The sequence below is a fragment of the Cheilinus undulatus genome, linkage group 1 (genome assembly GCF_018320785.1).
Source record: "Cheilinus undulatus linkage group 1, ASM1832078v1, whole genome shotgun sequence".
Taxonomy (NCBI): Eukaryota; Metazoa; Chordata; class Actinopteri; order Labriformes; family Labridae; genus Cheilinus; species Cheilinus undulatus.
The window spans coordinates 22,710,285-22,723,370 of NC_054865.1; the positions used below are offsets into that span (position 1 = coordinate 22,710,285).

Consider the following 13,086-nt stretch of genomic DNA (forward strand, 5'->3'; position numbering starts at 1 on the left):
TAATGCTTGAAATAAGTTTTTTATCTGGACCTTTCAAGTAAATTTGTCTTTAAAGTTTGTGTAGGCTGTGTTTTATATAAGCTGATACTGAACATTAACGGCTCCAGGGGGTGTTTAGATATTCAGTATAAGTTGCCATGGAGATTTTCTATCGCTGTAAAGTGAATCATGATATAGCATTAGACATATTAATCATATTCTGTTTAACAATCTCTCAGAGGAAATAAAGGTGAGGTACAGAGACAGGTGGAGAAAGGAGACTAAAAGAGGAAAGACTGAACAGATAAAGGAAGTGGAGGCCGTGATCCTGACATCCCTCTGCAGCAGAGGACAAACTCTGACTCTCTCTCCTTGATCTATTCTTACTGTAGAGTCTCTGGAGTGCCTTTCTCAAACACTTCACCATACTGCCCACATCACATCATTTGTTAACAGGGGAAGCCAGAGTTCTTGCAGTTGGGGAGCAGAGCTGCATAGCAACCCCTGCAGCACTTCCTGTTGGGCCGGGGGTTGAACGCCGGTGCCCGTTGTTCACTGCAGTGCCCCCTCTGCCTTTAGAAAAGCAGCCGGGAAGCAGTTCACTTACAATTGGCTTTGTGGCTTGTTGTGAAGAGAAGAGAAATGAGCGGAAAGGCAAAGCGCCCTCAGTTCACTGCACTCTAACAGGCAGGGTCCTCTATATGCCGTAAGTAATGGCTTTCTTTAAGGGGCCACCATGCTATCTGCAATCAGTATCTCACATTTCCACTGTCTGAATAAAGAAAACCTCAAACGGCTGATAAGGAATGAACATTTCCAGACTCTGTGTAAAGTTTGGACTCTGTTTCAGTGGTACAGGAAAAAAATGTCAATGGAAACTGTGTCTCACTTTCTGAGCCACCCTGCAGAGTCCTGTGATTAAAACATGAAAGTGGTTTTATAGCCACGTCTACCAGAGCCTGCTGGGTTTACTCTCATAAGCAGCTTAAGTGAGTTCAGATATTTATGAGACATGCCCTCTTTACATTACAACCATAACATGTTAGTGTTATGATGGCTCTGAAGGTGTCAAAGGAAATGTCTTTTTGTTTCATGGAATATTTTAATAATATTTTGATTTGTAATTTGTGTTTCATGATATGTTTATCCATTTAAAGGAATTTTTTGTGTGCTTCACCTTGTATTTTTTGTGTAGCTGTGACAGTGATTTATTCTGGCCTGGAGAATGTTCACTCATAAGAATAAATAACATTTATTTACTCCATCTGATTTCACTGAACATACATCATTTAACAAGTAATGCCTAAATATCCTACACATGTTTAATTGCTGTGTATTTATTTATTTACTTTTTAATGTTAACCAACAGAGCGACAACGAATACTGTATGTCCTCTATTTCAAGCACTAACAAAAGCAAATGTGCCATATAATACCAGCAGCCTACAACACAGCCCAGTACACAGTTTAAAAGGTACGTTTTTTTCTCTAAAAGCAGCCAATCATAATCTATAATTTTTGGGTGGCCAATCATATTTCTAGGTCAGCCATGCCCAAGGCCGTCCATTAGGGGATAAAGGGAAGAACTTTCTGGGGCCCAGCCAACCTGGGGTCCATGGAGGCCAGCAAAATCATGGTCTACTGTAATTTAAGCTCTGATAACCATATTTTACTTTTAAACTATACAATACCAATCTTGTTAAAGCAAAAAATATGAAATTTATTTATTTATGCTGTGGTAAAATATAAATGTTTACTCTGCTTCTCCCATTGGGGGTCACGGGGGCCTGGAACCTATCCCATCTGTCACTGGGTGAGAGGCAGGATACGCCCTAGACTGGTTGTCAGTCAGTCATAGCACTGACATATGGAGACAAACAACCGGGGACTCACGGCCAATTTAGAGTCACAAATTAACCTAATGATTATGTCTTTGGTGGTGGGGGGACACTGGAGCACCTGGAGATGACCCACACATACACTGGGAGAACATGCAAACTCCACACAGAAAGGCCCTGATCAGGAAGCGAACCAGGACCCTCTTTGCTGTGAGGTAACAGAGCTAACCCCCGTGCAGCCCGTAAGTCTCTTTTCTTAAAACAGAATTACCTTTTAATTGGTAATGTTAACAATGTGGATGGGCACACTGAACTAAACCATTAGGAAAGAAATGTCAGACTTCATAGCTGAGCCAGGATGTGCACAAATGTCAGGATCCCAGAAAATAAAGGAGCAGAAACTGAGACAACTTTAAAGGAAAAGAACTGAATGATTGGGAAAAGAGACCAGATGAAAATGAAAAATGATGCAAAAGTCGCAGAAATCAGTTAGAGCAGGAAATTTGGGGCAAAAAGCAGCAGAAATTAGTAAATAGTAGCAAAAAGAAATGAGTGCTAATGATGGGTGACAAGTGGCAAAAATGGGTATCAAGTGGCAAAAACTGGAAAGGGTTGAAAAAGGTCAAAAAACTGTGCTAAAAGTGGCAAAATCACAGCAAAAATGGACATGTTGGCAAAAACAAGTTAAAAATTAAAAGTGTGAAAAATAGGTTACATTTGACAAAAAGAAGAAATAAAATGTGTACAAATATGCAAAATGGGTTAAAAATGGCAAAAGTTAGCAAAGATTAGCAGAAATGATTTAAAGTGAAAGTTATGGGGAAAAAAAGTGGCACCACTGGGCAAATGCAGCAAAAATTGGTTAAAAGTAGCAAAACGAAGTGGTAAAAATGGATTACTAGTGCAAAAACAATGATTAAAATAGGGTAAAAAGGTTAAAAAAATGGGTTAAAAGTGAAAAAAATGTGACAAAAAATGGGCAAAAGTGGCAAAAATAGGTTGTAAGTGGCCAAACTAAGTGTCAAAGTTGGTTAAATTTGGAAGGAGTGATATGAATGTGCACAAAGCAGCTAATATGGGTCAAAATAAATTGGTAAAACTTGGCAAAAAGTAGCAGAGTTATGTTAAAGTGGAATATATGTGCAAATAGCAGCAATAATGGGTTAAAAGTAACAAAACAGGTGCCAATGATGGGCGACAAGTGACATAAAGAAATGGTAAATTGGGTAACAAATGGCAAAAAGGGCAAAAGATGTAGTGAAAATGGATGATTAGTTGCAGAAGGTGCAAAAAAAGGATGAGAAGGGTAAGAAAAATGGTTAAAAATGGCAACAAGTGGAAAAAACAGGCAAAAAAACAGGTTAAAAGTGGCAAAATTAAGTTAAAGAAATAGGGTACATTTGGCAAAGAGAAGTAATAAAAAAGGTGCAAAAAGCATCATAAACACGTTGAAAGTGGCAAAAATTGGTGAAAAGCAGCAAAATGAGTGAAAAGTGGAAAAAAAGATGGGGGAGGGATGAACTAAACTGGATAACACTTTCTTTTCACCATTCAGCACTGGGAATCTGCATATTGCTATGCATTGTTTTTCCTCAGGGCTTATCTATCTGTGGTGCTGTATCCAATCTCATTGGGTAGGAGGTTAGGGTAAACGCTGGACTGGTCAGCAATCAATCACAGTTATCATAATCAAAATAATTTGGGACTGTTAAAGGTTTGAGAATAATCTTTTCTGGTAAAGGTTTCCCTTTTGCAAGTTTTTCTTTCTTTCTTTCTTTCTTTTTTTTTCACAAACTCTTCTGAATGGATGGGCGCTTTTTCTCCTCTGCATGTACAATGAGAGAAGTGTTACCCTTTGGTTTTGTCTGGCTATGTTGTACTGTTTATAATAGTGCCTGGCTGTTGGATTTTAGAGAGAAAAGCTGATGCTTACAGTAGTGTCAGTGGAGATCCTTATAAAAAAAGAAAGCAGGTGAAAAGGAAGTGATATACAATGACAAAGCACGCATCGATTATCATGGTTAAACAAGTCTCTGTCCCCACCTAGTGGTCAGTATTATTCATTACGACAGTCTTATCTCAAAAACATCAAACGCTCAGAGAGATTACTCAAACATATATCTAACTGTCAGTGTGTCACAGTAAATTATATGATACTAATAATACTTTTTTTTTTTGATTGGAACTGTTTCACTGCACAATTATGAAATAATGAGCAAGTTTTCTCTTTATGTGCCACTAAAAACATTAATTACAGCTAAACCAGTATTTAGAATACCTTTTTCTAAAACCACCAGGCTTACACCTAGCATGACCTAAAACTATTATTCATGAACAATAAACTACTTATGTTATCAATAAGCATAATTTATGAGAGCATTAAAGCTCTTTGTCAGTGATATGATAAATGTTCAATAAAGTCATGCAGAGTAAGTCAAAGAGCATAGTAAATGTTTTTCCAGTCACTTATAAATGATATTGATATCCTAGTATTGATTGTGATAATGTGCCCTCTAATAAAGTATTGCCGTGCTTATGTATAACCAAAGTGTCAGCTTGGTTATACAAACTGGTGATAAATTTCCTCTCTTCATGAATAATTTACCCTCTGTGAGTGCACAGGAATGTGCTGACTAACAATAAAGTGACTAATAATTACATAAACCGGCCTTCCTTTCTTCTTCTAACACAAAAACTGTGCTTGACTGAAACCACAGGACGCACTTGATCTTAAAAGCTGGTTACAAACATAACCGGTCTGACTGGTTTGTGCAGGGTTGAGACATCTTGATAGCTCAGTACTTTGGAAACGTAAAACACTTGAATAGAGTGGAAATGTCAGTCAAAGTCTGACATAGGATCTTCTCTCCATTGTCCTCTTGTGAAAATTTAAGCTTTCTTTCACAAAAAGTGAGCTTTAAACAGAAAGCTGAAATGTTTTGTGCTTACATAAATGACTAATTCTGACTAATTCTGTCGTATTAAGAGCTATTTAAAGACTTGCTTTTAATGGCCTGCTAACCCGTAAATCCCTCTACATACTTTCCATTTTTATATTTGGGTCAAAGTGAAAGAAGACAGAAAACCTGAGTGAGATTTTTATGTGGTCTCACATTCATGAATCAAATGGAAACAACACCATTAGCCAAACAGATGTTTAATACAGCAGGTTTCCATTTAAATGTTTAATTTTCCCACAAAGACACAGAATTGACTTTGTTTATAACCATGGGAAACTCCCTCATTACCTTGAATCAACCCTGCTCTGAGGTTATTAATCCTCTCCTGAGTTTTATAACCACAGCTTTGGCTGTTTCCACCCAACCATGCACACAACATTATTCATGAAACAAACCAACGCAAAAAAAAAAATGCAATACTGGGGATGTCCACTTGAGGCTGATTGCAGGAATATTGAAAGTCACGCACACAACACCTTTTAAAAAGCAGGTTTTTACACTAGAAATAAACTGGTTTACAGCTTGGTTCAAAAAACCAAATGTGTCTCATTAGCTAATGTCTTCATGTCCTCACACTGTACAGGGGTGAATTTTTTTTTGTACCACAATCATTTGGATTATATTTACAAAAAACCTCACTGCGCACCGATTGACGCGTCTCATTTGATTGACAGATCGCTTGACAGGCAGATGCTACCTCCAAAAGAAGGCTTTAGTGCTAGCTTAGCTGGCAGGAAGTCCAGCTCAGTGGGCGGGCTCTTGTCTGCTGTTGTTAGCTCAGGTGTGAATGACAAGCGGTTGATCCAAAGTTTGGTTGAGACAGCGATGGAGGCCACCATGGATTGGCTTCAAAAGCTGTTTGAGTCCGCCTACTGTAAGCAGACGGCTGATGTCGCGCAGGCTTTGTCCAATTCTTTCTACAGCCTATGCTTAATACAGGAAATATAAAAGTTCACACAGCAAATACTAGTACTACTTTCTAACATTCAGTTGAGTTGCTGTGATCACAGCATCAAAGCTACATGCAGCTACATACTCACAGCTAATAATCTAAAAAGCTGCTTTCATGTGGCAAAAAAGGGTGTTGTTTTAAAAATACAAATAAGAATGCTGCTTTTATACAGTCAACTAGATTAATAAAAATAATATATTTGCTGCTTTCATACAGCCACTAAAAGCACTGCTCTCATACAGCCACTAAAAGCACTGCTCTCATACAGCCAATAAAAGCACTGCTTTCATACAGTCAGTTGCAGCACTGCTTCAATTCAGCCTTTAAGGCTCTGCCTTCATACTGTGAATTCATAGCTCACACATTACACACTGATCTTTCTCTATTAATTTTAGCAGTTTAAATTATGTCTTTGGTCCTGTTTAAGGGTCCAGCTGGCCCAAACGTAAAGATTGAATGGATTATCAGTTCTTTCTTTGGTCTGCATGCCCCTTTTTAAAGAGATAGAAATGCTCCATGCAGTGGTCACTGGCAGCTGCTAGTATGTGCTTTTTGCTCTTTGACTTCTTTGGCTTTTCTTTGATAAAAATGCAGATTACTTTTCAATAGACCTTTCAGTATTTATCACATGAATTTATAACTCATCTGGGAACTTTAACTCTTTTCCCTCTCTAAGGACATGTTCCAGGGTAACACAGTTATTTAACAATTACATTCCTGTCTTTGTACTCATGATTTGGTCAGTTAGGCAGCAACAATAGGCTTATGCTGAAGAAACAGAAAAAAAATCCTTATTTTAGACTAAGTATAAAACTTTTCTAATGCAAAATGTCACCTAATGGGAGGTGTTTTAAACCTGTCTACCTTTTTTTTAGATTGGCTTTGGAGCTATATATGGCTTTATTTCTTTTTAATTCTCAACCTATGTAATCTTTTCTAACTTTTAGAGGGCCACCAGTGGTAAATAAACAAGCTCTAACAAGCTTTAGATTCATGTTATGTTTTATATAGCTATGGCATTGATGTCTGGTGATTTAGCAGCTAAATTTTAGCTCACTACTGTGCACTAGATGGGGCAGTTTTATCTCCTGTCATTCACAGTTGAGCTAACATTTCACTAAAAGTTACGTAGCCTATTTTCAGCATGTCACAGCACAATAAATCATGACGTCATGTCTTATGCTGAGGCGTACATCACCTGAGTGAAACAGGTGCAGCCCAGCGAGGGTGTTTTTCACCGTGTGTGCACCACCCAGCCTTTCTCCGTGGTTTTCAGAGGGCGGAGTTCTGTGTGTGTGCTGCTGGAAAACTCTCAGTCTGACCAGAGGGGAGCCAGAGCAAAGACGCGGCTGGAGGAGAGAGGATACCTACCTGTTGAAGAGCAGCGGGGCTTGGTGTAAAACCAACTTTTATTCACTCACTTGTAGTTTTTAATCCGGGACAGTCAGAGCCTGAGGCTTCAGGATGACGGACACTCTTTTACCAAACGGCATTAAAGGCAGCGGAGGAGACAGCACGTACTTCAAAAAGGTGAGATTAGTCTCGTCAAGTTACAAAAACAGACAACTTTATACGAGGCTGTCTGCTGGAGGCTAATGTACAGCGTGAGAGACGGCATTTCAACTACAGAAACTGGAAAATAATGACTTTTACTTACTGTTTCGTGTATGTTTTTGCTTAAATATTCCTATTTTTCAGCCATTCTCTCAGTTCTTCGTCAGAGTTACATAAACATATAATTTAGTTGAGCCAAGAAACAATTAAAGTCAAACTTGCCATCTTTCCCCTCTCTTTACAAGACAGTTATTATAATGGCAGCATTAAGCTTTTGTAGTGTTTACAGACAGAAGAAAGAAGCTCAAACTATTCAAAGTTTCTCAGGCTGTAGAACAAGTTATCTGACAAGGGAAAGCATGAATAATAAAAGCCTTAAAATAATGTAAAGGTTTTAAAAGGCCCTCATGGAAATGAGCTATCCACCATCTTTATTTTGAATGCATAACATCCAATCAATACTCATGCTCCATCTGTGTCAACAGCGGCAGAAACCCCAGCTCTGTCACCTCCAGCTGTGTTTCTCCAAGAATAGCTCTATCTCCTGCAGTTCCTGATAGTGAACAGACTGAAAGGGCAGTGACCAAACATCCCACAATTAACATAATCAGCTCCCTGCTGTTGTCAGAGGGGTGATGGTGATAAGGAGTGATACCCCTGGTAAATTTAGGCCAGATTAGCCGTCTGCATCTGATTAACTTTAGCAGTCTATGTCCTCTCTTTTACGTTATATTCTCTTAGATCAGTTCAACATTTTGATATGTTTTTATCACAATAACAGTCTGGCATACTAAAACAACACCTCTGACCCCTCTACTGTGGGATCTTGAAGTTTCACACATGGGATGCTGTGAATAACAGCATCAGCTGAATGATTAAAATGTTAAAGAAAGTTTTGAGTTATCTAAATAGCTCCTAAGATAAGAGAAGAGTCAATACTGTCTGTATTTGTGACAAAGTTGATGACTATTAATCATGCCAGTAAGTATTAGCATTCAATCTATCAGGACCAACAGAGGAACTTTTTTTGACTTGTTTTATTTTTGGTTTACCTGCAACAGCAGCATCTTAAAGAGCTGTGATATTTTCCAATCACTCGGTTTTTAAGTTTTTTGGTTACTCCCCTTCCCCTGGCTTGGTGGCTTGGCAGTTCCTAGCTCAAAACCACAAGTCCACATCTAGACTAGGTAGTCAAAAGTTTTGACACTTTTCGACAAGAGATGCATGGATGATAGGGACGCATGGTATTGGATTTTTGCTCAGATTGGATCAACCAATTGATCCAAACTTGTTTTAGCCGACACCAATCTAGTGCTGCACAACTGATCTAATTGCAATCACAATGTCAGGCTGTGGAATTACAGAACAGCATAAAAGGCTGAAATTGTTTTGTAGAAAGTAGTTCTTGAAATATTTGCAAAAATGCGCACAGAACCACCTTTGAAGTTGTGCAGCTATTGCACTATGTAGGTGTACCTAGAGTTAGTTTAAATAGGGATACACTTTATTATCAACATATCATCACAGCAGATATTAGCCTTAAAACTGATTCAACCATATTGGCAAAACTGATAAAATTAATTTGAAGATATCGGCATAACTCATCTGCAAAAATCCAATATCATGCATCCCTAATTTTGACAGCAGAACTACAGGCTACACTTATGGTTTGTTATTTTTATATGCTACTTAATATTTGCATGTTTTGAGTTTGAGAAATATTCACTTCATAACTATAATTTTTCTCTGCATTTTCAGTAATAACCAAGCAAGTAGACTCATGGTACCATTTACGAATTATATCAAAATTGAAATTTGCAATATAGCAAGTATAAGCGCAGTTACACATTGATACTATATTATGGTGCAGCACTAATAAAAGCATGCCTTTTTCATTTTTAAAGAACATCAAAAGTCTACTGTGTAAAGAGGCTGAGTCTACTGGAGCTGAGAGAGTAGCAGGGAAGTAGACAGTCTGGTAGTTGTTTCACATTTGGGGCTTTTTTCAGAAATTTCAGGGCTCATGGAGGGCCCCCTTAACCTATACCCTATACCTGAAAGTAGTTTTGTATAATTTACTAACATTTAAGGCCAATACATACTACTGATATGTACAGCTAAGATATTGGCCATAAATAACAGCAAAAATTGACATCTGTCTATATGATATTTAACTTTTTAAGCTTATGTTTGCCAACACTGATATCATGCTGATAATCTCGTGCACCTCTGTTTGCAACCCAGTGTGTTCTGCGACAATGACACCAAAGGTTACTTAAAGGTTTACATTATCAAAAAGTATGAAAGTAGTAGCATGAAAGTAAGTATGAAAACTGTTAGTTACATTTTTAACCTTAATTTGCGGTGAGTGAGAGTGAGAGAGCAGTGATTGCACTTCATATTCACAGGTCGGCAAATGGTGGCATTTCTTATGTCTTCTCATAACGCTGCAAAAGTATACAGATGTTTCTAATTCATTTGTGCACTTTAGACTGTGTGCAGGAGCTTGTTCGTAATTTTTGGTAAATTTAATGAGAAATTTTGTAATATCAAATACTTGGGACTGTTTTTTTATTGCCCTGGTGTCAAACAGGATTGATTTGATTTTTACTGGTATCATATTAAAGTCTTTAACTCTGGTATTGTGACAGCCCTATGAGAAACAGTGGTTGAGGGATAATCCTCTGTGTTTTACTGAGTTCCCTGTCTGCCATGCTGTGGCCCATATGCTAGTGTTCTCAACTGGACTGTTTATATAGACAAGCTTGTTTAGATGGGCATCTGAACAGCCCCTTTGTGCCTTTCAATCCCTCCGAATCCCCCTCTGAACGCTGTCTGGATTTAGGTTTTGTGCTGTACTTCCTGTGTCTATATAAAGGTCAGTGGGAGCCAGAGTCTGGCTCTGTCGCAGGACATGAAGGGACACTGACGAGATTAATAACTTATTCACAAAACATATCCTTAAATCTGTAACACATCTTTTTCCATGCTTTGTATTTTCTCATTTTCTTTGTCCTCTGTTGAAGCCTGGGAGTTTTTACTGTCATTGCAGAAACGCTTGCACATTCACTGCAACCACAAAGCAATGACTTCAGCACTCTCATTTCATCATGTTAGAGAGATTTGGAAACTTTTGGGTCAAATTTTAACTAAGTGGAGCCAAGATGATCTTTGCTTCCATGTTTTGTGCCCCACTTTCTCCTGGGTGAAAATGAGTTTAATGATTTACAAGGCCTCGCTACAAGGCCTCGCCAGGCTCGGCTGATGCTCCGGGGAGCTGCTGTGGTTCAGGGCTTCCTTCCCAGCCCTCCACTGTTTCACCTCCAGCTGGCGGAGGTCCGACTGGATGGTCGCAGGATGGAAAGATGGCAGGACAAAAAGCCGAATAGGCATGTTTCTCCTCCTCATCCTCCTAGGCCAACAAGAGCATTGACGTAGAACCTGGCCCGGGGCCGTCCTGCAGCCAGACCACAGACACAAATTGACAACATGTGTCCTGGTGCACAAACCAGATGAGCTCTCTTGACTTCAGACACATTTAGAGTCCCTCAGCATGGTTTGTTTTGGAGGAAAGACAGATGAGAGATACAGCTGTGATCACAAGTTGTATTTTTAGTCATTAAGTTTATATAATGAGTAATTAGTTTTCATAGATATATCAAAGTGTCACCACTCCTATTTGTTTTTATTTAATGTGTGAAATCACTTAGCGGAAGTCAGTTTGATGCTCACTTCATCACAAACAGACGAGAATATTTTAGTGTCTTTGTAGGGGGTGATCTTGGGTCCATGTTGCAAGAAAAACTTCCCCATTGCCATAGCCTCTTCTTGGTCAGTCTCCAGTCTAAATCACTACTTGCATAAACCAACTTACCCATGAAACATTGCTCTACATATCCTGTAAAAACCCTCGGTTATATAACAGCAGCGTGGCTAGCTGTCTGATGAATATTAATATGGATAGGACAATCTCTGTGTTGTGTGCTAATGAAGCATTTTGTCCTCTCAAAGAGAAAGGCTTTTCTTTATGGAGGGGTTCAATTCCCGTAGTGGATCAGTGGGTTAGTCTGTTGGACGATAGCCAGAATTAGGGTCATTCAGGGGGAGGTGCATCAAATTTCCTTTTAAATGTCCTACGTTGTGTTTAGAAAGTTTTATATTGGAGCAGTTTTGATTGATTTAATCAAGTGGCATGTAGAGATCAGATGCACAGGGAGGAATTTTTGGTATTTGGACTTGATTGCCAATCAAAACATCATCACAAGACCAAAGATGTAATAAGGTTGTCACATCACAAAATTTTTAACTTTGATTCCAGAGAAATTCAAAAGGATGCTGATGCCTATTTGGATGCCACAGCAAGGAAAACACAAGACCCAGAAACCAAACACTGGAAGCTTCTTGGACATTTAGGGAACTTTCAAAGTTCAAAGAAACAGCAGGCAAATTCCTACACAATGTCTGAATCGCATAAATACGTTTGTGATTACCGGCTCTGAAACATTGCTGAGGTATTCATAGAATTTAGATGGTGTTTTGATATTTCCTTGTAGCCTTTGATTGATTCCTCTCTTTAGCTCCTGTCTTCTGAATTAGGAGACTAATGACCTTAGTTTGCAGGGATGCAAGTTAAGAGTTTTACATAAGCCTAATACAGTATTAGGGGTTGACCGATGTTGGTTTCTGGGATGGTACTGAAACTATGAGGTAATGAAATTGGTGGTATGGGTTGTGTCTCCAGTTGAGAAACCTTCCCCTCCAAAACTAGAAATACACTACATTTACAGTAATACATGTTACATGTTAATTTTGTGTATTGCAAGTGTTGTGGTAAAACAGGTAGGAGAGCTAGCTGAAGCAGGTTGGAAAAAGTGACATAAAAACTTTTGGGGTGTCTCTTTGCACTTGTTTTAATGGATATATGTGGTCTAATTCTGATTGAAAGAGATCAGTTTAATAATCAGTTTTAATTATCAGTTTCTGATCATTCTGAAACTGCCTCTGTGACTACATCAGAGCTAATCCTTCCCTTAGCAGTCAGTCCAATTGCAGTTTATAGGAAGATATCATTTCCTTGTTTCTGCAATAAATCGCCATTTACATCTTCTTAAAAAGAGCAACTAATGTATGTGTTGACAGTTTTCTTACAGAACTCTTCAATACATTTCAGTTAGTATAGGCTAAACCATTCTTTAAGATGGTGCTGATAAATATTGATCTATATAGTTTTATATCAGCACCACTATTAGTAGGAAGATGTCATGAAGTGCTGGAGTCACAGACTGTAGTTGTTGTCAGATGGAAACTCAGCTCAGTATTGAACAAACAAGATATCGGTGTCTCTTTAAAGTCCTACCAGGAAGCATCTTCTTGTTAGGACCACACCAGTATTTACTCTCGTTTGGCTCACCTGTACATTTGCGTATTACTGGCACATCAATAAGGACAGAACATGTGACATTGAATGTTTAATCTCCAACACGTGTGAGATTTTCAAGCAACCGTTTGCTCTGACGCAGAATCGGATGTTTTTGATGGATGCTTGTGAACAGATAACAAATATTAAATTTAATAAGAAAAATATTTCTCAGTTTTAACACAGACGGGAAACATTTGGCCTTACGAAAGCATACAACGTTAACATAGTGAGCATAAGGGTGATCTTTTGGAGACATGCAGAAATATCTTGTAGAACACTTTTCTTGTGTATCAAGACAGAAAGTACTGTAGGCATCAGCTGTTAGTAGACCACTAATAGGCTAATAGACTTAAGACTAAATTCTTTGTGGATGAGTCGAGATTTG

At 38.4% G+C, this 13,086-nt stretch overlaps 1 protein-coding gene across 1 annotated transcript in view; it reads left to right on the forward strand.

Moving 5' to 3' along the window:
- The first annotated feature begins 7,065 nt into the window (after nt 1-7,065).
- The window catches only part of rhpn2 (rhophilin, Rho GTPase binding protein 2), a 54,654-nt gene continuing 48,633 nt past the window's right edge, over nt 7,066-13,086 (forward strand). Inside the window, exon 1 of the mRNA XM_041794931.1 lies at nt 7,066-7,258. Coding sequence (XP_041650865.1) covers nt 7,193-7,258 — 66 coding nt within the window. The 5' untranslated portion in view covers nt 7,066-7,192. The remainder of the gene's footprint in view (nt 7,259-13,086) is intronic.